This window comes from Grampus griseus (assembly GCF_964374135.1).
Source record: "Grampus griseus genome assembly, chromosome: 4".
NCBI lineage: Eukaryota > Metazoa > Chordata > Mammalia > Artiodactyla > Delphinidae > Grampus > Grampus griseus.
Window position 1 is genome coordinate 19,856,585 of NC_138997.1, and position 26,934 is coordinate 19,883,518.

Here is a 26,934-nt window from a genome sequence, read left to right on the forward strand (position 1 = left end):
AATCGGCGCCGGGCAGGTCGCCTCTCCTCGCGTGCCCGCAACTCCGCCCCGCCCGGTCCGGGCTGTAAGCGCCCGCCGGCCGCTTCCGCTCTCGGCGCAGGCGCGGCAGCTCGGCCGGAGAGCGGCGGGGGTCGGGCGAGGAGCGGACGGCGCTGGCCAGGATGGTGCTGGAGAGCGTGGCCCGCATTGTGAAGGTGCAGCTCCCCGCGTATCTTAAGCGGCTCCCAGTCCCCGAGAGCATTACCGGGTTCGCCCAGCTCACAGGTAATCTTTGCCTTCACCCAGTCCCCATCCTTGTAAGCTTCCCAAGGCGGAGGGTGGGGGCGGGCATCTAAAAACCCTCGGGCCGAGGGGCGGGGCGGAGCTTGGCGGATGGCTCGTGACCCGGTGAGTCTGCGCCCCGAGGGAGGTGGGCGTGCGCCGGCGCTGCTGCCTGGGAGCGTGTGTGAGGCCACCTCTCGGTACTTGGCGGCCCGGGGTGCTTATCCTCGTGGCAGTAGCCAGTATCTTTACGTGGCGAGAGACCAGGTTTTTGCAGAGAAGGTGCTGAGTTGGGAACGGGCCCATCTCTTTCATCTCCATCGCTCCCTGCAGTGTGCCTGTTTAAAGCAGGGTAAGTCATCGTTATCTAAGGCACTGTGTATCAGACTGTCCCAGCTCTTGGCTGGGTTTTACCCACATCGTGTGGGTGTGACTGTGTGGGAGAGAAACACAGACATGCACATAATATGTATTGCTGTTTTATTTAGCAACAAAATTAGAAAATAAACTCCAATCCTATAGGAGAGAGTTGACCTATCATGGGGTCATTTGAGGTCACCTCCATTACTACGGGCCTGGAGGCAATTTAGTTTCCTGGAGTTGACAGAAAGATACCTTTGCTAGTATGATGGACCAAAAATTAGAAAATGAAATTTAATGAATATATGTAACATCCTGTACTTAAGTTCCCTCCTTTACAAAATAGAACCCAGAACTCGGGATTTCACATCTAAAGGATGAAAATTTCCAGAATGCAGTCAACACTTGGAAGATTTTGTTGGGTTCTGAGCTTTACAATGTAAGTTGGGATATTGGTGAACCAGACACAGGGACTGATTAGGATGATGAGGGGGGGGAAAAACATATTAATAAAGCAAACATTGAATTCATATGTCCTGACTACCAGGGTATGTAAGCATGAATTAAGATAATTGTGAGGTAAATAGGGCTGCTTAGCTTGGAGCAGTCTGGAGATCTATGGTAGCTGACTTAAAATACAGTATTTGGAAGGCTGACCAGCGGAAGAAAAATAAGATTTATTCTGTGTAGACCAAAAGACAACTAGGGCCAAATTAGTGATAGTTATTTGAACATGGATTTTAGCTCCATGTTCAAGAAATTTTTTTTCTTTAATTAGAGAATACTTTACCAAACAAATGGTGCTTTGAGAGCTATCCCCTCTCAGACATTAAAAAAAAAAAAAAAGCAGTGTCTGGAGGTGGATAGATTAAAATGTGATAAACTAGATGACTGTTCTAAATCTAGAGATTCTTTGCATAATGGTCATAGACATTTGCTCTTGACAAATGGATTGTGAGATTTTTAACACTTTTAGATGTTAAGGGGTTTGATAGAAAACATGTAATTGAATAGAAAGAGTGGTAACTGAGTAATAAACATTAAAAAGAAATATCTAAACATAGGAACAACATAAAAGTAACAAAATGAAAAAACTTTCAAATCATGTGTTTGTAAACATCAGAGTCTTCTGTTGATTTTACTAGTTTATTCTGATAGATTGCAGCAATTATGTAAAATTTTGCCTTTTTCTCCCCTTATCATTTCTTTTATTGAAGTACTTTACATATTTTAATGTATTCCTTATCTTGTTGTAATAACTACGTATGTATATAATCTTATTATAGATTAGCATCACAGTAGGCCTAACCATTCCCCTGCAGCTGGAAATTTGGAATGTTTTTATATATATTTTTTATTCATAATGTTCAGTGGTAAGTAGCTCTGTACCAATTGTTATTTTTTTCCTTCTTTGAATTATACCCTTGAATATATTCACTAAATGGTAATACCAGGTCAAAAGGATATGATCATTTTGTGACATTTGTTCCCAGTTGCCAACTTACCTTAAATATTTGCATTAATTAACAGCTGAGTTTTTAATAGTCAAGAAAGAAAAAAGTCCCCTTGCTCCCACCTCAGTCCAGTTAAACCTGAATTATGTGTGTTGATTCTGATTGTAGCAGGTTTTATATTCATTTCAATTTTCTGTAAACAGAGTATAGTTGAAGCAGATTGGAAAGTACGATATTTGATTTAGCGATTAGAAGATTTTCAAACCTTTTTTTTTTTCTTCTCAGGGATTCCTACTGTCTTTCTTCTCAGGGATTCCTAATTCCTTAAAGGCATTAAGGAAACTCAACCTAAACCTTTTCCCTCTTGAATCAATAATTTATAGTAGTTTCTTCTTTAAAGCTGTTAAATAGTTAATGTGAAGACCAATTCTCAGCAATAATGACAACTCTGATAAATATCTTTATAGTGCGTATTTAACTTAAGTCCCATTACGATGGGACAATTTAGTTCTCATTGTAGTGTCCATTTATTTAGGAAACGTTAACATATTTGTAATAACTACTTTATGACAAAAATGAGATAGTCCGTTTGGCACTGGATAATGAGAATGTAACACTTGCAGAATCTGTTTGGGAGCACTATGAAAGAAAAATTGCAATGACCAATTTCCTCTCTGGGTCTCGCTTCCTGATTAGATGGTAATAGCTAATGACATTTGGCTCTCTTGAATGAACTTCTTGTAGAATCCATCTTAGACTTTTTTTTTTGCTGAAATTAAAACCTGAAAGATAACTTTTCAATATAATTGTTTAAAATGTCTACCGGACCAAAAATATTTTCATTTTCTATCTATGACAATTAGAGCAAAAAAAAAGTTTCAATTCTCATTATTGTTGCCTGTTTTTCCTTCCCTGTTTAGACCCAGTGGTTTTTTAAAAGCAATGGACTCTCTCATGATGACTCTGCGTTCTTAGTAAACACTTGAAGATCCTTAATTACTATACAGTATTTATAGATAGCCCTTATCTATCAGAAATGCCTTATCTATCTTTGTTTAGGTTACATTGTTAAGAGTGAGGCTTTTAAGGTAAATTAGTGTAATTCTGCCCTTTGGAAGTATAATGTACTCAAATACATTGACTTTTAAAAAAGCTTTCCCTGTCATATAAACTTTTAAAATAGAATAACAAAACTTCCCATTCAAAAGTCAGAAAAGTTTATATCTAGATTTAAAAGCTAGCTATGAAACTTTGAATATAGTAGTTCTACCCCACTTAAACGAGGTAGCTGCTTTGAAACGTAATGGTTTTGCTCCTAAAGACAAAGCAATGAATCCTAAGACTATAATAATATTTTTCCCAGAGTAACACAAACATGTCAGAGCTGACCCTTCAAGGGCATTAGCTCTAGAAAGGGCCAGTTTTGAGCAAAGAATTTAAGAAATGGAACAGAGTTGAAAGCATGTTCATAGCAGCCTTATTTATGATAATCCCAAACTGTAAGCAACCTAAGTACCTAGCAACAGGAGAGTGGATAAAGGAATTATGGTATATTCATAGAGTGGAATACTGATTAGTAATAACAAGGAACAAATTAATCACTGGATGAATCTCAAAAATTTTATATTGAGTGGAAAAAACCTTCGGGTATAGGAATCAGTGGTGGGGAGATAGACTAGAAGGGGACAGGAGAATACTTTCTGGGGTGATGAAAATATTTTACATATTTTTACACATTTTCAGTGGAGGCTACAAGGGTATATTTAATTGTCACAGCTCAGAGCTAAACACCTAAGATCTGTTTATTGTATGTAAATTTACCTCAATTGTTTTTTTAAACAAATAGAACAAAAGGTGAGTTTTCTTAATAAGAAAGGGTAATAAATCATTAAGTTCAAACTAAAAGAGTTGCATTTATTAACATGTAAATAATAAAGGTTATTTCTGAAAGATTGAAGAATTTTATTTTAGAAAACTTTTACTTTTGAGAATTTGGGAATATATTTACATAGTTACTGTAAGTTGTAAAAGTTTTTTCCCCTTTTCCTAGGTAGACCAACTGTATTTAAAAGTCAGTGTAATTAAAGATTATACTAGCCTTTGTGGAGAACAATTTTGATGTCATTAAAACATTTTCTTCCATGTAACCACTCTGCAATTTAGAATTCCTCAAGTCATCAAGTATTTATTGAGCACTTACTATGGGCCAGGCAGTGCTCTAAATACTGGGACACTGTTGTATTTATAGTCGTGAGTGGAAAAAAGATTTTAAAATTGATTATTAATTTCATTTTATTGGCCCTTTGGTCCTGAATAGTGTATATTAGGTTTTAAGTGGTAATAGTAATGCCATCCATTAAAAATATTTTACTTTCATCTTTCTTTGGTTCAGAAATGAAGTCATTTCTATGTTTTACCCATAATGATACATAAAAAAAAGTTATGAAATTATCAGCAGTCAAGTTGCCAGTATTATTTTTATAGTATCATTATATGCAACCTTTTTAAAAAGGAAAAAAAATACAGCAAAATAGAAATACAACAAAATGTTACCAACTCTTGAATGGTGGGATTAAAAGTTATTTTGTTTTTTACAACTTTTCTAAATTTTCAAATTTTGTAAAATAAATGCTATTTCTGATAATCCTAAAACAATTTAAAAGTGTACTGTACAAAATATACATTATACCTAACAGTTAGTAGGTAATAGATTTCCCTTCACAGTACCTAATATATCTTCAGTAGCTCAATATATATCAAACAGGTTCATAGGAAATAGCCAATCTTAAAGGTTGTTTTTTTAATTTCTTGTTTGATTTTTCTGTATTTAATATTTATTCATCAAAAATCAGCCTTAATAAATGTACTTAAAATGATTTAATTGAGCTTTACAGACTGTATTATTTTCCTTTATTATCTTTTCTGTAGTTAAATTGAAGTTTATCATCTTTAAAAAGTAGATTTTATTAAACAAGACTGTTGTATAAATTGTTACTTTGTTGTAGGAAATAATAGTACCTTTCATCACTGTATTACTATAGAGTAGTGTTTTACCAAGGAATTAAGTGTGGAAGGACAATGTTTTCTGAAGTAGATTTTAAAACAGTATTAATACCATTTATTCCCTGAGATTTGTGGGTTAAGCTAGGAAATGCTAAACTTAAGAATCTAAGTTAATGTTTTCATCTTTACATTCTCATTCATTTACTTTTTTATTTTGAGTCACTTAACCTCTCGTGACTTTTTAATTTTGTAGTATACATAATAATACTTAATGTTATTCTACATTCAAAAAACATGTATTGAATAAGTACTGTTTCAAGATACTATACTGGATGTTGGGGCCAATAACAGTCTAAGATATTTATTGCCTGATCTAGAAAATAAGTATAAATAAATAATTACAGTACAATATGGTGAGTGAGAAGGGGACTGACATTTATGCTCTACATTCATTAAGTCACTCATTTAACATTTATGAGGTATCTACTTTGCGCCAGGAAGAGTAGTACACAGCTCCTTTTCCTACAGGCTCATGGAAGAATCAACTTTATAAACAGATAACAGTAGTATGATAAAAGAAACTTCGGAAAAGGGGCTTGGAAGCAAAGGAGGGAGTGATTAATTTTGCTTTGGGAAATGAAGAAAGATTTCTGGAGGAGGCATATTTGACCCCTGTTTTAAATGGTCCACATGAGTCAGGCCACAGATAGAAAGACATGGCAGACAGAAGGAATTCCTTATGCAAAGGACACAGGAAGCCTGTCACTGGGTAATAAGTAGCTTTGGCTGGCTTCAAGTACATGAGGGATGGGATATTTGTGGGAATTGAAACTGTGAAAGTAGCCTTGCCATGTTATAGAGATGGTACTTTATAGGAACACTGCTCTATAGCAGCACTATCCAGAAGCCTTTCTGTGATGATAGAAATGTTCTCTGCTGTCAAATATGGTAACCACTAGCCACATGTAGCCCTTGAGCTGCTGAAATGTGACTGGTATGTCTTAGAAACTGACTTCTGAATTTTACTTAATTTATTTAAATAGCCACATGTGTATTAATTGTGTTTTTTATTTTCTATATTTTATGATACTCGGACAACTTGGGGGCCATGCTGGCCAGGGAGAACTTGCCCCCTCCAAGGACTGGCTAATGCCAGGAGATAGTAAACTACTTGCCTGTGAGCATACTTTTCATATGCAAACCAACCAATCCAAAGCCTACACTCCAACCACTTCCTTTATCTAACTCTCACTTACCAAGCCAGTATTTCCCCTGCCCTAAATCACCCAGGGCCAGATATGAGACAACTAGGGACCACCCCTATAGCCCAGAGCCCACTGAAATTATTCAAGCCAGCCAGTCCTAAATGTTTACTCTGCCCTACCTTGCCTTTTCTGTAGAAACCACACTAAAAGCTTGTGCCCTTTTACCTTCTGCCTGTGACCAAGCCTCGTACTTCCCCATGTGGTCCTGGGTGGCACGGTGTGCCCCCTCCTCTTGGGAATTGTAAGTAAACTTTTCTTTCAACGCAGTTGTCTCCATGTCTGTCATCTTACCATACCTGAGTAAAACAGAATCCTGGGTACAAATCAAAACAGTGTGGCTGGTGGTTACTGTATTGGACAGCACAGATCTGTAGGTAGACCCCTCCCCCACAAGAAACAGTTCTTTGTCATTTCCAGAACTTTAATTCATTCAAAAGATTTATGTGGGGCTTCTCTGGTGGCGCAGTGGTTGGGAGTCCGCCTGCCGTTGCAGGGGACACGGGTTTGTGCGCCGGTCCGGGAGGATCCCACGTGCCGCGGAGCCTGCGCGTCCGGAGCCTGTGCTCCGCAACGGGAGAGGCCACAGCAGTGAGAGGCCTGCGTACCGCACACACACAAAAAAAGATTTCTGTGGAGTCTTTCCACTCTTGTTATGAGAATAGAACAGCCAGCTTGACTGGCAGGATCTTACCGTTACAGAATTTCATTCTGGTGACTAAAAGATTATATCCCCGAAAATTTCTACTATATGACATTGTCAGGTTTAGTTAGCAAAAGATTTTTTTCAGGGGAGTTGCTCCAATCTCCATAATCTTAATAAAAACTACCATTTATTGTGTATCCTCTCTGTGCCAGGCACTCTTACAGGTGCTATTCATACGTAAATAGGTTGATTCGTCCACAACTCATAACAAACCTTTGGCGTGGTGTTGTATCAAAAATAATTTCATTTTGAAAGAGTTAATATTAAGCCAGTCTTTGAGTAGATTTACTGAGAGAAGAACAGATAAAAGTTTAGATCTGGGGGCTTCCGTGGTGGCGCAGTGGTTGAGAGTCCGCCTGCCGATGCAGGGGACACGGGTTCGTGCCCTGGTCAGGGAAGATCCCACATGCTGCAGAGCGGCTGGGCCTGTGAGCCATGGCCGCTGAGCCTGCGCGTCCAGAGCCTGTGCTCCGCAACGGGAGAGGCTACAACAGTGAGAGGCCCGCGTACTGCAAAAAAAAAAAACAAAAAACAAAACGTTTAGATCTGTTGAATTTCATTCATAGTGATTGAGAACAGACTTTGCACTTACTGTCCTGGACTAAACCTGCTTAAGCTACAGTTTATGCACATGAAAAATGGGAATAATAATGGTGCCTACCAAATAAAGTTTTTTAAACTAACACAGTGTTAAACAAGGTAATACAGTTGCACTCTTAGCATAGTCTGTTCATTTATCATTAATATTTATTAGTATGCCTTAGCACATGACCTTCAATTTTTCTTTTTCTCCACTAAGCTATTTCTACATAGTGTTTATTAGCAAGATATCAGGTTAGCATTCAGTGAAGGATGACAGGTGATAACTCTTTAAAGGCAAAGGATTCCCTGCAGAGCCCAACAGAGGCAGGGTACTAGCCAACATTTGATAAATGCATGCTGAGACAGTTATCTTGGCTTCCTGGTGTGTTTGTCTCCACAGGCATAGGAGAAACATATCATTTATAAGTGATATAAATTTCATTTATATCACTTATATTCCCTATCCCCCTAAGACAGTGCTGAGTACTACAGAAGGCTTTCATGAACACTTAAAGAATAAGATGTATCTAATGAGAATATTCAGGATGTGAAAATTTCGACTAGCTCTTTAAAATAGCTTTTACACAACATTTAGGTATTTCTTTAGGAATCACTATGCCTTACCAAAAAATGTAAATTAAAGCATTGAAGATGTGTTCTTTCTGAAATTATAAATCAGTGGTAAGCTATTACGGGATATTCTGTTGTATGATTTTAGACATGGTGGAAATGTTTTCTAAACCTATAAAATATATCACATTGAATTTAGTTTATAATTATGGTGATCATAATTCCTGAAATAAAACTAAACACAAATATACTTAGGATAATTATAGGATATTTGGTAGAGGACCCATTTCTGAAAATGTTGTTTTCCAGTTTCAAAAGTCTCAAGTCAACCCACAAATAAAATAAGGTGGTCCTAGGTATAGGTGCCTTATTCACAGTTTTACAGATAAGTTTGATAGTTAAGAAATTAAAGTGAGAAGTGAAGAATAGATAAAGAATAAGCTCAAAGATGAGACATGCTGTTTAAGTTCTTTTTTTTTTAATTTTTATTTTTTGTTTTTACAGTAGGTCCTTGTTGGTCATCTGTTTTAAACATGGCAGTGTACATGTCAATCCCAATCTCCCAATCCATCCCTATTTGAGTTCTATTACAGGAGCACGCAGACTTTAACAAATCTGTACATGTTTAGTTTCAGAATGGCTTCGGTTATTGCCTTTCCTTGGTGTACTTGCACTACTTGGCTACCTTGCGGTTCGTCCATTTCTCCCGAAGAAAAAGCAACAGAAGGATAGCTTGATTAATCTTAAAATACAAAAGGAAAATCCCAAAGTGGTGAATGAGATAAACATTGAAGATTTGTGTCTTACTAAAGCAGCTTATTGTAGGTGTTGGCGTTCTAAGACGGTAAGATGTCCATTTACGTGTCCACTAAAATTTTGTGCAGTTAAAATGGTTTTGCTTCTTAAATCCCCAGTTTTGTGGTCCTGTGAGATTAGGGATTTTTTCATAGTATTCAGCACTGAAAGTCTACTCTAAATTAAAGGTCGCGTCTTAATGATCACTGTATTTCCTACATTAGAAAAGTTAGACCAGCACAGAAACTTGGTTGGGCAAATTACTTAATCTTTATTACTCTGATCGTCAGGTGTTTTAAAATCTGATAATATATCAATATCACAGAAATTTTTGAGGATTTAGTGAGACGATGTATGTACAGTGCCTTGTATGTAGTATGAGTTAGTAAATGGTAAGTATAATTACAGATGATTTTTAATGTGGAAATTAAAAGTGAGTTTGATGGATGCAACTAGAGATTATCTTACTAAGTGAAGTAAGTCAGACAGAGAAATACAGATATTGATACAGTATGATATTACTTATATGTGGAATCTAAAGTATGACACAAATGAACCTATCAATGAAGCAGAAACAGAATCACAGACATAGAGAACAGACTGGTGCTTGCCAGTGGGGAAGGGGTTGGGGGAGGGGTTGAGTGGGAGGTTGGGGTCAGCAGATGCAAACTAGTATATATAGGATGGCTAAACAACAAGGTCCTACTGTACAGCACAGAGAACTATTCAATATCCTATGGTAAACCATAATGGAAAAGAATATTTTTTAAGAAAAGAATGTATGTATGTGTATAACTGAATCACTTTGCTGTACAGTAGTAATTAACACAACATTGTAAAGCAACTATACTTCAATTAAAAATAATAAACCAAAAAAAGGAGTAGTTTGGAGTGATAAATTATAAGTAGTTGATGAGATCTAGTTTGATCATAGGCTATTTGAGGCTTTAAATACAATAATGCTCATCGTCGCATCCTTTGTAATAACAAAATCTTAGAAACAGTCTAGATATCTGATAATAGAGGAATGGTTAATGTATGGTATAATACAAGTGATGGGATATTAGGAAGCTATGAAAAGCCATGTTTTTAAAAGAATATTTAATAACATGGGAGCATGATGTAATATAAGCTAGAAAAGTGTATTACAGTATGATCTCAATTTTGCTTAAAAAAAATGAGTACACAGTAAATACAGAGGAAAAAATATACCAGAATGTTAATTATTGTTACTTATGAGTAAGTTTTTAAAAATATTTTTAAAGTATTTTTTAAGTGTTACAGTGTGCATGAGTTTTATAGTAAGAAAACGTTATGAAATCATTTATTTTGAATTTAAATTACATCCTTTTAAAATTTAAAATAAGTAATGAGGTGAGCTCAGATTTAGAGCTTTATAGAAAATAAGAGCTTATTTTGATGTCCTTTTATAACTACTGTATTGACTTGTTTGGAATCATCCAAAGCTTTTTATTTAAAATCTACCAAATAATTAAATACTTAAATTTGTTAGATTTGCTGTAGTATTGGAATGTAGTTAGGTTAGATAGAGAATATATCTGTTACTCAGGAAAGCTATCTGATGTGTTTCTCCCCCCAAAGTAATGGCCTTTTCTTTATAAGAGCATGTCACAAATATTTCTATTTATTGAATCATTTAAAGAATAACACTTGTAATTTTTTTCCTTTTTAGTTTCCTGCCTGTGATGGTTCACATAATAAACACAATGAATTGACAGGAGATAATGTGGGTCCGCTAATACTGAAGAAGAAGGAAGTATAATAGTAATGAATTAGAATGGAATTCAATTGTGTGCTGTAAAAACTTATAACAGTATTTTTCCATTCTTTGTTTATAGAAGATCTTTCAAATGGTGGTCTTAATTATTGCTACTGGTTGAATAATTATTTCTGCCAATTTATTTTCTTGTTACACTACTGTTTATATTTGATACTTTGTATATTCAAACAGTCATTTATATAAAAATTAAATTGTGCAACCCTTTCATTCTGACTTCAAAGAATTAATGTATCTTCCTACAATAAAACCAACATGTTTAAATTTTAATTGAGAAAGCTTTTGACAGTGAGTCCAAAGCTGTTTGTTTGAATGTCAATATTTTCAAAAGAAACTGTACTTTAAAAATTTCTCTCTATATTATTAAATATATTATTTTTTAGTGCTCTTCTGTTTTGATCATTTGAAGTGATTTTTCCCCTTTTGGCCTTCTGTATTCCATGCTTTTTAGATCAAAAAGAAAACTATTGCTGTCAAGAATTGCTTGAGTTTTCAAAGAGAAACTCTTTACTTTATAAATATTGTTCTCTATAAATATGAATATCCCAATTTCAGAAAAGACAGGAACTGGGTATAAAAAGTTTCAACAAGAAACGATTATTTACATTATAAAAGACTTGTTTACTTTATAAAAGACTTGTTTGTGTCTGTTTACATGTGTTGTGTGTATGTCTGACTCAGTGACAGGGTGGGGTGGCAAGAACACTTACAGCTAAACCTCGTGAGCTGCTGCAATTTGAAGGTCAATTAAAAATAAAGTAAATCTGAATTTATCTTAAGATGATAACAGTTCAGTGTTCAAAACTGAGTCTATATGAACATTTTTCTCTTTATTCCAGTGTATACCAATCAAACATAAAATACAGAAGGCTTGCAAAATAAACTTACTGGAGAATCTTTAAAACTTGTAATTTTTTAGCCTAAGAGTCTATTTAATTTCATATTGCAATTCTTATATTAATAGCTATCCTTAAGTCTGTCTATTAAAGCTACAGTCCAGTCAGTTCACTGTGCTTGCTTTATATATGAAGAAGGTTTGGGAGGCAGACATTTAATTCTTCCAGTGATCATCAAAGCTAATAGTTGCTGAGCACTTACATGGAACAGACACTGCTCTAAGCATGGTACGTGGATGTTTGGTTTATTACGTGTATCAAAGCTTCTATTATGTGATCCTGGTTTTCTTGAGAACAACAGCAGGAATTTTAAAGGTAGGGTTAGAAATGTAGGTGTGGTTTTGAGAAATTTTACAAAGTGTATGTACAAAATTGTTGCTCTTTCCTCACCTGCGAGTAGGGAGAAATGTAACAGTGCTCTCACTTTGGCTCTGGGTATTTTCTCCCTAAGACCTTTTCTTCAACACCCTTAAGGGGCTTCAATTATTTTTCCACAGTTGATCACAAGACTTGAAAAAAATCCTCCTCACCAGAAGTTTGGATATCCTGGTCTGTGGTCATGAAATGCTTTTCTTAAAAAGCATTCACTGCAAATCAGAGCAACATGGCTTTGTACATGTTCTAGTGGTTCCCATTCTTAGATTTTACAGAAGGTAAAATTTTCCCCAAATGTGGAGACTAAAGTGACATTATCAATGTTAAAATTATTAAGTAAGAACATTTAAAAAGTTGAAAACTATCTGATAAAAGGTAATTTTAACATCCCAAAGGTAAGAAGGTTATACTCGCGAATAAAGTTTTTTTCTCCCCACATTTTCAATTGTTAAAATTTGTTAAAGAGTTGTACCCAAGTACAACTTGGGTACAACATGTGTACCCACATGTGCAACTTCTTCAGAAGCATGGGGCTGGTAGCAAGCTGGTATTTTAACTACCCCTTTATGTAACCATTATTACTAGTTGCCCTCACTTCCTTTTGTAAATTCACAGAATTCCATCACATGTGCCTTAAAAAATTGACATCTAATTGAAATCTAACTGCATCTGAATTGATACAACAGAAGATAACTTAGCTCTAGAAATACATATCTTGGGTCTCTAGAACCTTTAAGAAACAGCTGTATTGTTACAGTGTCACATTATGATCATTTTGAGGACTGCTACACCTGACCCAGGGAACTACTCAGCTCCCTGAGTAGTTTACTTTACTCAGACGTGAGCACCACCATTACGTAAGTAGGTTTTCAAAACTGTTGAGCAGGCTTGAGGTATGAGTGACTCATTCATATCGGTACTTAAGCAGGTCGTATTATGGTAAGCATGTGACAATTCAGCTTTGAGTTCAGTGCCTCACACGATGATTCATTAAATTACATTTGTCTTTTGTAATCTAATTTGTTAATAAGTTTATGGGAAGCTAATTAAGCCAGCTGCTAATCTATATAGTTCTGTCTTCCTTATTGTGATCCCACAGTCTTCCATTGGAAACGTGCTATTAGACTCTTCCTCTGCAAAGAGAGTTTTAAAATTTTTAACAGGGTTCTTAAATTATGATGGATATTTTATTTACTACTTACCAGAAACATCTAATTGCAATTTACATATTTAGAATTCAGTTGTGGAGTATCACCAATCTGGAGAAGACCAGGAGACCTGTTACTAACACGTACTTTACTGAGAAGTGAGGGCGCTCAGGTCCCCATCTTCAGCGTGTACGTGTTCTTATTTCACACCTGATTCTAATAAGTTTCGTTATCTGACTTCTGCTCCTGAACAAATCATAAGTATTGACAGTGTCCTGCTGGAAGCAGGTAAACAAAATGTGACAGCTGACAGCAGGGGAGGGAACCAAAAAATAAATGTACTGTGAACATTAAAAGGATAGCAGCTTGAGACAACTTTATATATAGGGACCTGCACACCACAGGCCCTGAGAGCATCACTGTTAGCAAATTATACAAGTGACATTTAATGATGAATTTGAATCGAGTAGGTTATGGTATGTAAGAAGGCAGAATTATGTGTTGCATTTGGTGATAACCAATTTCCTCTTCAAATAGTTAAAAGCTGAGTGCTTAAAGTGGTTTATCCAGGTGGAAAGTTTATGCAGAAAATACCTTGAATCGTTCCTTGATTATTTGGAGGCTTTATCATAGGAAGTTTTTCATTCAGTTGAAACATTTTTCAAGTTTAATGACTAACTCACTACCTAGTTTAGTTAAAGTATGAGGAAAACTAAAGGAACAGTGATTTAAACCATGTAAATCAAGTTAGATCACCTCCTCCACCTTAGGGAGGATTACAAATCATGTGTAAAAATCATTCAGCCCCAGTTCCGTGACTGCCCCACTGCCTTGCTGGCCGTGCAGTCCCTTTGCACCAGAGGTGGAATTGTAAAAGGCTCTCAGAGCTGTTGTTTTGTTTTAGCTATGCTGCATCACCTGATATCCTTTAGTCATAGTAATCTTTTGCTGGAAGCTCACTTTATCATGTTCAGAGAGTCATCTATTACCTTTTGCAGGAATCCAGTTTAGTAAAGTCATGTAGCAAGCATAATTTTTATATAAAATGTAGACTTCATATTATTAGCAATTGCATTGTGCAATTTTCTATTAGTTATGGTGGGAGTTTTTTGTTTGTTTGTTGGGGTTTTTTTGGCCACGTGACATACAGGATCTTGGTTCAACCAGGGATTGAGCCCATGCCCCCTGCAGTGGAAGCGTGGAGTCCTAACCACTTGCCTGCCAGGGAATTCCATTTATGGTCTTGCAGGACACTGAAAATCTGTTCAGAAAGGCAAATCTGTGTCATTCGGTCAGAGATGACATCACTTTCTAAGTTTCCTTTGGTTTTAATGCTTGATTCTTTGCTTACAAGAAGTATATCTGGGGCTTCCCTGGTGGTGCAGTGGTTGAGAGTCCGCCTGCCGATGCAGGGGACACGGGTTCGTGCCCCGGTCCGGGAAGATCCCACATGCGGCGGAGCGGCAGGGCCCGTGAGCCATGGCCGCTAAGCCTGCGCGTCCGGAGCCTGTGCTCCGCAACGGGAGAGGCCACAACAGTGAGAGGCCCGCGTACGGCAAAAAAAAAAAAAAAAAAAAAAAGTATATCTTTTACTCCATTCTCTTAGAACACTGTTCTAAAATAGATCAGCCACAATATTTACAAATTACTGATGTCTATTATAAGGCTGTAATTTTCCAAAGTAATATAGAAAGGGGAAAAAGGTAGTAAATTGCATAATTACAGAGATGAACCCTGTAATAGAAAATAAAAATGTCAGCAAGCAATTCACTAAATTTTCAAATTTCCTGTAATTTTCCATTAGTATCCATCATAAATTCCTCTACATTATCATACTAAAGATATGAATCAATAACATCCATTCAATAAATTTAAGATAGAAGTACAGAGTCTTCAACTGTGTTGAATGCTGCCAAGAAGCAGCACTCATGAAAATGAATGAAATAAGATGAACTAGAAAGATGTTCATTTTAAAATTCTGCATGCAACCGTGTAGCAGCATGGGTTGCTGCTACAAAGAAAAAGAATCCGCCTGCCAGTGCAGGGGACACGGGTTTGATCCCAGGTCCGGGGAAGATCACCCATGCCACGGAGTAACTAAGCCCGTGTGCCACAACTACTGAGCCTGTGCTCTAGAGCCCGAGAGCCACAACTACTGAAGTCCACGCACCTAGAGAGCCACAACTACTGAAGCCCATGTGCCTAGAGCCTGTGCTCCACAACAAGAGAAGCCACTGCAATGAGAAGCCCCAGCACCACAACGAAGAGTAGCCCCCCGCTCGCTGCAACTAGAGAAAGCCCGCGTGCAGCAACGAAGACCCAACGCAGCCAAAAAAAAAAGCACAAAACCCCCCAAAACCTGATAAAGAAACACAAGACAAAAGAAAAAAACCACAGACCAATCTCATCTATACATACAGATGAAAAATTTTTTTAAAAGGTTAATAACTATGGCAAAAAGGATTGTATTCCAGGAATTCAAGAGTGTTTTGATTTCAGTAAATCTATTAACACAATTACCCAAATAAAGAAGAGAAAACATGATCATATCAATAGATGCTAAAAGGCTTATTACTAAGATTCGGTAGCTATTCCTAATGAAGATTCTTGAGTAAAACAGAAATGGAAGGAAACTACTTAAACACAATGAAGATTATTTATGAAAAGCCTATAGGTATTTAAAAATCATAAGCTGTTTCAATTAAAATCAGGAACTAACAGGAATAGCTACTGTCATTAAAGATTATCTTGGAGGATGCAGTGACTATTGATATGATTATATGCCTAGGAAACCACGGAGATTAGGAAAAACAATTAAAGAGGGATTTTTAGTAAGGTATTTGGAAACGATGAATATACAAAATTTAATGGCAATAAACACTTTGAAATGCTAATGGAAGAAATATTTCATTCACAATAGCAACAAAAAAAAAGGGGGAATAAAGTTACACAGAAAGGTATAAGATCTATGAGAAAAAAAAACCTACAAAAATGTTACTAAAACATATGTATGTGTATAACTGATTCACTTTGTTATAAAGCAGAAACTAACACACCATTGTAAAGCAATTATACCCCAATAAAGATGTTAAAAAAAAGTTACTAAAAACAATTGAACAAAATTTAAACGTATGAAAAAATACTATTGTAAATATAAATCTCTTAAAATTAATAAATTCAATAAAACTCACATTAGAATCACAAGAGTATTTTAAAATTGGATTAAACTATATTAAGATTCATTTAGAGTCAGAAAATTCTACAAAAACAAACAAACAAACAAAAAGAAAGGAACTTTACTCACCAGATATCAGCATATACTATAGTCATTGGAATCAAGTCAGTTAATAAGATAAGAAAAACAACTGCATTAAATAAGAATAAACAAGACTGATAGAAAAGAATTGAGATGAAAGTTTACTGTATGACAAATATGGTGTTTTAGTTCAAAGAGAAAACAAAATTGGACTCCCAATTTTCACTAAGGGCTTTAATGTGGCATAAAATTATTTTTTAAATGATCATTGGGAATTCCCTGGCTGTCTAGTGGTTAGGACTCAAGGCTCTCACTGCCGGCGCCCTGGGTTCAATCCCTGTTCAGGGAACTAAGATCCCACAAGACGCACGGCACAGCCAAAAAAAATTTATTTACTTTTTACTTTAGAAAGAGAGAGTTGGGGGGTGGGGGGAAAGAAAACAAGAGACTAAATACAGGGAAAACCTGTATTAACAATTTTTTGTGACAAAAGAGTTAAAGTCAAATATCAATTATACATAATAAATATGGAGGAAATTGCAATGGAGGTTACAAAGAGTTAATGTCTATACTACTGTGTATTATATAATATGAAATGATAACATTTACTATACAGCACTTACAAATGGGCAAGAAAAACGCAAACAAAAACATGGGCAAATATAAAGACATAAACATAGAAGAGTAAATCCAAACGACCAAGATGTAGAAAATTATGCTCAAACTCACTAGTAATCAGGGCAATACAAATAAAGCTCTAGAAGATTGTCAGTTTTTACCCCATTAGATAGATGGTCACATATAAAGAAGAGCAATACCTATCACTGGTGGGAATTTTGCAGGAGGGACAAGGTACTCGCATACATTGGTGGCAAAAAGTACAGATTGTTACAGTCTTTTGGGAAAAAATATATTCTTTGTCACAATAATCCTATAGAAATAAAATCAGTATGTATTTCCACATATACATATTTTTTTTTATTGATCTTAATGGAAAATATTGATCTTAATGGAAAATACACATTAGAGCTGTATTAGTTGACTATATTTCTATGCCATAGTGATGGGATATATATACTCTTATTTTGAGTGTTGTGTGTGTATGTATATATGTTTGCATATGATTTTATGAGCATGAAGAAAAATGGGAATGATATATTCTAATGGGGATGACATCATTTGTCTAGAGAGGATAGGTAGAGTAAAGATGGGAATTTGGGTGGGAAGGGGAAGAGGAGAGAGAAAAGAGTAAGCAAACAGAAAAAAATACTAAATTCCATGTACGGCATCCCATTTTCAGATTATATAAATTAAACATTTGTACACACAAGAAAAAAGTTTAAAACATTAAATGGATTTGATATCATGACGGTCATTTGATGACCTTACCCAGAGCATTTTTAGATAAGTGGAAGCAAAGAATAAAGTAACATTCTTATTAGAACAGTTTGAGTAATAAATAAATAGTAAGATAGCAGACGACTATAAACTGAAACTTTACCAAATAATACCAATAAAAAAGTAAAATATAATAAACGATGAGCAAAAAAAGGGGTATGAGGCAAAGGTGGCCTCTGTATATTGGTCCATGGGTTGTTTATTTCTTTACAGCAGGCTGAGACCCATGAGCGCAAAAGCCCACTGACACCAAACCAAAATTTACCCATCCACTTGTTTTAAACATAGTCCAAACAAACAGAGTTTTAGAAATTTAGAGCTTGCCTGCTTTATATACCCTGTGAAACTGTGCCCCAAATCTGCTTGCCACAGGTAATATAAGCCTTGGGCTATAAAGACTCTAAGCTGCTGCTGCCCTTTGGAATTCTCTAACCCAGAGACTTCTGCCATGCTGCTGAGTGACATCATACATAAGCCCCCTAGACATAATACCTCTGTCTCTGATGTCTCTTTCCAGCGGTACCCTTGCCCTCCTCTCCTCGATGGTGGCCTCATGCCTTAAGCCTCTGTATGCTGCTAGGGCCTTTCCCAAATTGCAAACCTTTAGAAGTAGAACCAAAATAAAGCTTGTGTGCTCTACTGCCACCTCATGGCCATAAATTTTTCTTTGATCGGCCCTGAAATGCTCAAACTCACTCCACTTATACTACATAATAATAAAAGTAAAAATTCATCAGGAAGATACACCAGTGCTAAAATTGTAGATGCCTAATATATCCTCAGAATAAATAAAGCCAAAATGAATAGGATTACAAAGAGTAATTGACAAATGCACAAACATAGTGAGAGATGTTAACACGTCATTTTCAGTAACTGACTAAAGGGACATAAAATTAGTAAGACTATATAAATTACATAAAACTATAGTCAACAATTAAAGAATTTCTTTTTTTTTCAAGCATACTTGAAATATTTACAAAAATCTAAAATACTTTTAGGCCTAAAAGTATCAAACTTTTAAACATATAGAGACTACAAAGTACTACTGTTACAAATCAATAACAAAAGCTTATTAAAAAGAGATTTAAAATTTTTAGAAATTAAAAACATACTTCCAAATAATTCATGAAACCAAGAAGTAATTATAATAAAAATTAGAACATATTTAAAATTGGATGAAGATGAAAAGATTACAGACCAATAGATATGTAATAGCTGAAGCAGTACCTAGAGGGAAACTTACCAGAAGCAATTCACATTCACGGGAAGGACAACAGCCTACACTTACAGTCTATCCAAAGTCTATATTGGCTCTTCTACTCTATGTCATAATATAGTCCAAAGAAACCTGGACCGTCTGGACATTCTGTAGAACATCACATATGTTTGTTATATTGATTAGTAAAAACAGACTAAGAAGTAGTAAGTGTGTTGGACATCTGGGACACAGGCATCCCCGAGAATAAGAGAAAACCCTTTGAAGATTAAGGGACCTACCACATCAGTGAAGGTTTTAGGGGGGTCCAGTAGTCTGGGGTAGTTTAAAATAAAGGACAAATTATTGCATGTCACATTCCCACCATGAAGAAGGACGTACAATACTTCACAGGCCTCTTTGGGCTTTGGAGGCAGCATATTCCATAGTTAGGAATACTGCTGTGACACATACGCTGAGTGACACAGAGGCTGCCAGCTTTGACAGGAGCTTACAGCAGGAAAGTACTCTGCCATGGGTTCAGGCTGCAATACAAGCAACCCTACCATTTGGGCTATACAGCCCAGCAGACTCTGATATTGGAAGTGTTTGCAGTGAGAAAAGAGACCATGTGGAGTTTATGGCAAACCTCATTAGGAAAATTACAACATAGATCTTTGGGGTTCTCTAGCAAGGCCATGCTATCTGCTGATAATTATATACTCTTACTAGTTCCAGGCATGCTACTGGATCCACCCGACAATGGGCATTAAGTGACCATGTGGCTAGAACGTCCCATCACGAGCTTGGCTTTTTTAGACCTGTCAAGGCATAAGGACAAGCTGGCCTAGTAGCAATCCACGATAAGCTGAAAGCAGCACATCAAGAATTGGGCACGAAAAGCACTACAGGACACAAGCAAGCAGTATGAGTATGTGGCCCAGGACCCCGTTTCATCAAAAACTGTTGCAATATTTTCTCTCCATCAGCTTGCAACTATGGTTGTATAGGCATTCCCAAGTTGCTCAAGGAGGAAAAAGGCTAAATTTGGTCCATTGAAAGGTCATCTCAAGATGTGGATGCAAGCCAAAAATGGATCACTGCCTACTTTAGCTCTGGAAATATAGCAATAAGATGAAATTCTCCTAGTATGCAGAACTTTGGACTGTCCACCTTGTCATTCATTTTGCATGGAAAGAGAAGTGGCCCAAGGTAAGAATGTATCCAGATTCATGGTCAAATGACTTGGCTGGTAGGTTAGAGGTTGGAACGAAAAAGTTCGGAAGATTGGAGACAAAGACATCTGGGAAAGAGGCATAGGGAAGGACCTGTGGGAATACAGTAGACAAAAAAATATGAAGATTTTATATTACATGTTAACTCCCACAGAGGGTATCTACCAACAATCAAGTAGAGGAAATGATTCAGCCAGTTGATGTGAGCCAGCTTCTTCCAACCTTAGTACTGGTACAATTGGTGCATAAATATAATGACAGGGATGGAGGCTATACAGAAGTCCAAACAGCAGAAGTTCCCACTGAACAAGGCTGATCTAGCCATGCTGCTGCTGAATGCCCGAACTGCCAGCAATGGAAAACAACACTGATACCTCAGTACGGCACCATCCTTCAAGGAGATCATATAGTCATACAGTGACAAGTTGAATACATCAGATCTCTTCCATACAGGAAGGAGAACAATTAATCTTGACCGGAACTGACACTCATTCTGAATATGGATTTGTCTTTCCTTCTCACATGGCCTCAACCTGCACCACTACTCAAGGGCTTACAGAATGTTTGATCCACCAACATGGAATCCTGTACATCACTGCATTGGATCAAGAAAGGCTCTTTACAGCACAGCAGTTGCAGCAGTGGACATGTGACAATGTGATTCAGTGATCTCATCATAAATCACAAACATCATAACAACTAGAGGCTGCCAAACAGAGTGAAAAAGCCTTTAGAAGCCCTTCAAAGATACAAGGGTGGGTCACCAGCATATATATGGTGGGTCACCATATCTCCAGTAGAAAAAAGATCAATGGAGAAAGAATCAGTGACATATTTACCATCAGTTCCAGTGATCTTCTTGGAAATTTTTTCTTCTTATCTCTGCACGTCAATGCTGTTATAAAATGGAAGCAGAAAGGAATATGCTCGACACCCAAGTGATCCACTGGGAGATCTCTAGGTAAAATCGTGTTCCATTTTAATGGCTCGATTTAAGTAGATAAGTGTAGTAGCCATGGCTGAGCATGGCATTCTACATTCACTTGAAAAGGAATGGAGACCTGGGCTCAGACAACTCAGGAGTGATGATCTGGGTCGCTCTACCAGGTAGTGACCAGGACCAGCCAAGGTGCTAGCTAAGGGTGAGAGGAATGTAGAAGAGACAGTACGTACCTGGATAGCAGAGAAGGGAGATGATGGATTGAGGGTGCAGGACCAGCTGCAGAACTAGGGGCTATATAGTTCATTCAGTGAACATTTCTTTTATAAATTTCCCCAGCAGAAGAACCGATCAGAATTCTGGAGGAGCTTTTCCTAGATAGAGTGAAATTATGTAAAGCAACAGATTCAAATGATACAGGGGGTGGACAGTAATATGTTCTGTGGTGTGTAGCCAGTATTCCTCTTTCAGGACTGAGGCAGTCATTCCCCTGAGGGCTCTGAGTGTTTTCTGTTGGGGGTTTACAACCAAAGCCCTCTGTAGGGAGTGCCCTCAGATAAAAGAAACTCTGTAGTCCAAATTACACTCCCTCCCTGAGGGCAGTACATATCCAATGACTACTTGATTGGAATTCATATTAATCGTTCCCAACAGAATTTTAAGTGATATGCTGTTAGTGAAAGAAAAATAAAACTTGAGATGAGCTGATGAGAGCTTGAGAATGGAGGCTGTTGGTGAGAGGACATCATGATGATGTGGTCAGTGAGGGCCATTGAAATTCAGAGTGTTATTTGGGCAGAAGGCAACTGAGAGAGGTTGATATGAGGCCCAGACTGGGGCACTGGGCAGTAACAAAGTATCTGGGCTTCAGTTTTCTCATCTAGAAGAGGAAGGAGTCAGACTAAATTGTCATCAGGTGTCTTCCAGCTCCTGTATTCTGTAATTCTAAAGTCCTCTGCAGAACATACAAACAGCACTGAGGGACAATACTTCAAATCTGTGACTGACTTACTAATGGAAAATGATTCTTTAATACAATGATACAGGTGGTTATCCATAACCTAGAGATTCCTACATTCCTACATTCCTACATTTACAATTCAATTTACAATTGAATTGTAAATTTCAATTGGCAATAACTCATATGAAGAAGCACAGCAAAATATTCAGTTTTTATTAAAAATAATATGACCTTAACAACAATGCTCTTGCCAGTGGAGTATAATGTATAAATTAATGCAGTAGCAAGTAAAACAAAGCAGTGAGTATAACAAAAAAGTAACAGACTCACACACATAGAGCACAAACTAGTGGTTACCAGTGGGGAAAGGGAAGAAGGGAGGGGGGATATAGGATTAAGAGGTGTAAACTACTATATATAAAATAAATGAGCTACAAGGATATATTGTACAGCGCAGGGAATATAGCCAATATTTTATAATAATTATAAATGGAGTATAATCTACAAAATTTTGAATCGCTATGTTGTATACCTGAAACTAATATAATATTGTAAATCAACTACGCATCAAGTAAAAAAAATAAGAATTTCTGGAAAAACTATACTCCAAAGAAAAGAAAATGTAATGTCTGCTAAAAACTTAATTTAATTTTTGTTCCATTTCTTTAAGACACTAAAGCTAGGGGCTTCCCTGGTGGCACAGTGGTTGAGAATCTGCCTGCCAATGCAGGGGACATGGGTTCAAGCCCTGGTCTGGGAAGATCCCACATGCCGTGGAGCAACTAGGCCCATGAGCCACAACTACTGAGCCTGTGCGTCTGGAGCTTGTGCTCCACAACAAGAGAGGCCCGCGCACCGTGATGAAGAGTGGCCCCCGCTCGCCACAACTAGAGAAAGCCCACACACAGAAACGAAGACCCAACACAGCCAAAAATAAATAAATAAAATTAAAAAAAAAAAAAAAAGACATTAAAGCTAACACCCTATCCAAGGGCTGTGTGTAGGAATTTAGGGTAGCTACCCTTGGCAAGGACACTGCTCATGCCTCCAGGAACTGTTTGACAAAGAACCGTTTCCCCCACAGGCCTGTGTGCAAGTAGGAGCAGCCCTGTCTTTTGTCTCAGAGCCTTGCTCACCAGGTATCCAACCATCGTATTAATGGGAGCCTGCATGGCCAGTGCTCTGAGCCCTCACATGTCAAACTGTCTGGCCTCTAGGAAAAACGCTTTCATGTCCTGGGTCCCATATGTGCCCTAAGGAGACCACCAGGCACCAGAGGGATTGACTGAGAGAAGACCCCTGCACTGGAGCTTTGGGACTGGACTGCGGCATTCTACAGTGCCTTGAACTGGGGACAGAGGGAAGCAGACATCTTTGTTGCAAAAGAAACCAAATTGCGACATTGAAGGTCTTCATTACTCAGGGAAAATTGAGATTAAAAAAAAATTTATGAAGTGAAGACATTTAAAAAGATGGAAATAAATGAATGTTTGTGACTTTATATTTAAAAAGAAATGACAAATTATGAAATAGTTTGTTTTAGCTTATGTTTAGAATAGGCTGTGAAGGCAACTCTTTTTAAATTCTTTGAACAAACAAAGAATAAATCAAATGTTGATTTAGCAGGCATAATTTTCTGAATAGATTGTCTAATAGTGTGATATAACATCCTTGATTTCACTTTTGACCTTCATAGCACAATCATGAAGAGGACGTTTTTGCAAAAAAAAATACGATAAAGCTACTAAAATTAAAATATTCTGGTATTAGTAGATAAACAAATAAATCAGTGGAATAGAATAAAACTCCAGAAATAGACTTAAGTATATATGGAAATTTAATATATGATAAACAAAAGATACCTCAAGTCACAGGGAGAAAAGGCTATTTTAATAAATGGTACTTATTATGGGTGAATTGTGTCCCCCAAAAAACATATGTTAAATCCTAACCCCCAGTACCTCAGAATGTGACCTTATTTGGAAATAGGGTTATGGCAGATGTAATTAGTTAAGGTGAGGCCATACTGGAGTAGGCTGCGCTCCTCATGCAATATGACTAGCTTCCTGATAAGAAGGGGAAATTTGGACACAGAGACACACACAAAGGGAGGATGATACAAAGACATACGGGGAGAATGCCATGTGAAGACAGAGGCAGAGATTGGAATGATGTACCTATAAGCCAAGGAATATCTGGGACTACAGTGAGCTGGAAGAGGCAAGGAAGGATTCTCCCCTGGAGGCTTTGGAGGGAACAGGACTCTGTTGACACCTTGGTTTTGGACTTCTAGTCTCCAGAACTGCGAGAGAATAAGTTTCTGTTGTTGCGAGCCACCCAGTCTGTGGTACTTTGTTTTGGCAGCTCTACCAAACTAGTACAGTATCAGATAACTAGATAACCATTTGCAAAAATTTAACATTGAATTCATACCTCACCTCGTATATCAGGGTAAATTAGAAATGTGTCAGATGGGCTTCCCTGGTGGTGCAGTGGTTAAGAATTTGTCTGCCAATGCAGGGGACACGGGTTCAAGCCCTGGTCCAGGAAGATCCCACATGCCATGGAGCAACTAAGCCCATGCGCCACAACTACTGAACCCACGTGCCACAACTACTGAAGCCCGCACGCCTAGACCCCATGCTCTGCAACAAGAGAAGACACCGCAATGAGAAGCCCACGCACTGCAACGAGGAGTAGCCCCTGCTCGCTGCAACTAGAGAAAGCCCGCGTGCAACAACGAAGACTCAATGCAGCCAAAAATAAAATAAATAAATTTATATATTAAAAAAAGAGAAATGCATCAGAGAAGTAAAAGGCAAAAGTAAAACTATACAAGTGCTGGGGAGAAAATGAGTGAAGTCCTTCCTAACTATGAACTGATATCTAGATGCATGAAGGAAAAGATTCATATATTCAACAGTATGAAAAGAAAACTCTTTTGCTTAACAGAAAAAGCACTGCTAGCAAAAGAAAAAACAAAAGAAAAACTGGAGAAAATATTTGTAATTTATATCACAGACAAGTGGCTATTCTCTCCTACATAAAGATCTTTTCAAAATAGAAAAGAGAGGGAATTCCCTGGCAGTCCAGTGGTTAGGACTTTGCCTTCCAATGCAGGGGGTGCAGGTTCGATCCCTGCTTGGGGAGCTAAGATCCCACATGCCTCTTGGCCAAAACACCAAAACATTAAAAAAAACAAGCAAACAAACAAAAAACCCAGAAGCAATATTGTAACAAATTCAATAAAGACTCCAAAAATGGGGTCCACATCAAAAAAACTTTAAAAAATGTAGAATAAAATAGAAAAGAGAAATACCCAAAATCTGATGAATGGACATAGGACATGGACAGATAGTTTACTGAAAAAGAAAGGCAAACAGCCTTTAAACCTATGGAAAGATGCCCACTCATTAATCAGAGAAACTTCAAGTTACACTGAAATACCATCTGTCATTCATCGGATTGGCAAAAATCCCAAAGTTTGACAATAAATGCTCTTGGTGCGACCGTAGAAAAGAATGCCCAAGTGTGGACGTGCACACCGACCCCCTCCCCCTCCCACAAGCGCTTGTTTTCATTCATTGTGGGATTATTTATAACAGCAAAAGACTGGAAAGAATTTGCATCAGTAGAGGACTGCTTAAACTAATTATGACAGAGCCACAATGAAGCACCATTCAGTGGTAAATAGAAATGAGGATAATTTCGACGTACTGACATGGGACAGAAAAGTGTATATAGTATGCTGCCATTTGTGTAATTAGAGGGGGATATATTTCAAGGATAAATACCTATTTGTTTATATTTGCTAAAAGAAATACTGGAAGAAGAAACCAAAAACTAAATAAATGAAGTGGGGTGGAATTCTTAAGGGACAGGAAAAGAAGCAAGAGTTCTCCAGAAATGCCTTTCATACAGTCTTGACTTTTAAATCATATAAATGTTTTACATATTCCAAAATTATACTTAAACTTTGTTTAAAAGGAAATCTTAGAATGGGAAGCAAATGGAAATAAATGAATCTAACTGTATATCAGTATATATATATTTTAGTAATTACATCAAGAATTACATCAAGTGATTTTAAAATTTAGTACTCTTAGTGGATATCTTTGGCGAGATATAGTCCAAGAACAAAAAGAACTGCAAAATATTTTAAACTTAATTCAGTAGTTTATTATAAATAATAATACTGCTATTGTTATTTTGAAATCTTTTTAACATAAGATAAAGCTAATTAATATGATGTTAATATTATCAGGAATCAAGATATTCAGTGTAAGAGAGAAAAGATAAGTTAGGCAAAAGCCCTATAAAGAAACATTTGAATTAGAAATATCAGTTTGACCTCATATCTTTTATTGCTTTATTTTTTTTATGATGAAAAACTGTGATGACTTAGAAAACTTTATTTACTTAACATATCTAGTTATCTTATGGAACCTATGTCCTATAATTGCATTCTTTTATATAACATTCACTTTTTCTCCTTATTAATTGTCACTGAAGGGATTTTGACTAAATATAATCAGTGCATGAACTATATTCTAAAATCAACGATAATACTAAAAACAGCACTGTTTTTATTCTACAATACCTATTGAAAGTACAATGATTTCTAAAACATGCATTCCTTAGCAATGTTTACTGCAGAGGTCTCGATGCAATGATACTCCAGTAAGAGTATAGAGTAATAGAGTAATAGAGTATAGGACAAACGTCTTTGTCCTCCAGAG

The 26,934-nt window shown here is 36.8% G+C and overlaps 1 protein-coding gene across 1 annotated transcript; it reads left to right on the plus strand.

Annotated features, from left to right (window-relative positions):
- Window positions 1–66: 66 nt before the first annotated feature.
- On the plus strand, window positions 67–11,624 carry CISD2 (CDGSH iron sulfur domain 2). Its single transcript, XM_082653533.1, has 3 exons — window positions 67–264; window positions 8,828–9,042; window positions 10,687–11,624. The coding sequence occupies exons 1-3, from the start codon at window positions 162–164 to the stop codon at window positions 10,774–10,776; spliced, it is 408 nt and encodes a 135-aa protein (XP_082509659.1). The 5' UTR covers window positions 67–161; the 3' UTR covers window positions 10,777–11,624.
- The last annotated feature ends 15,310 nt before the right edge of the window (window positions 11,625–26,934 follow it).

What these genes read in the sequence shown, in the direction of transcription:
- CISD2 (XM_082653533.1), top strand. Translation starts at nt 162, where the DNA reads ATGGTGCTGGAGAGCGTGGCCCGCATTGTGAAGGTGCAGCTCCCCGCG. An exon ending in CGGGTTCGCCCAGCTCACAG is followed by an intron (nt 265 to 8,827) that starts GTAATCTTTGCC and finishes GTACATGTTTAG; the next exon opens with TTTCAGAATGGCTTCGGTTA. An exon ending in GGTGTTGGCGTTCTAAGACG is followed by an intron (nt 9,043 to 10,686) that starts GTAAGATGTCCA and finishes TTTCCTTTTTAG; the next exon opens with TTTCCTGCCTGTGATGGTTC.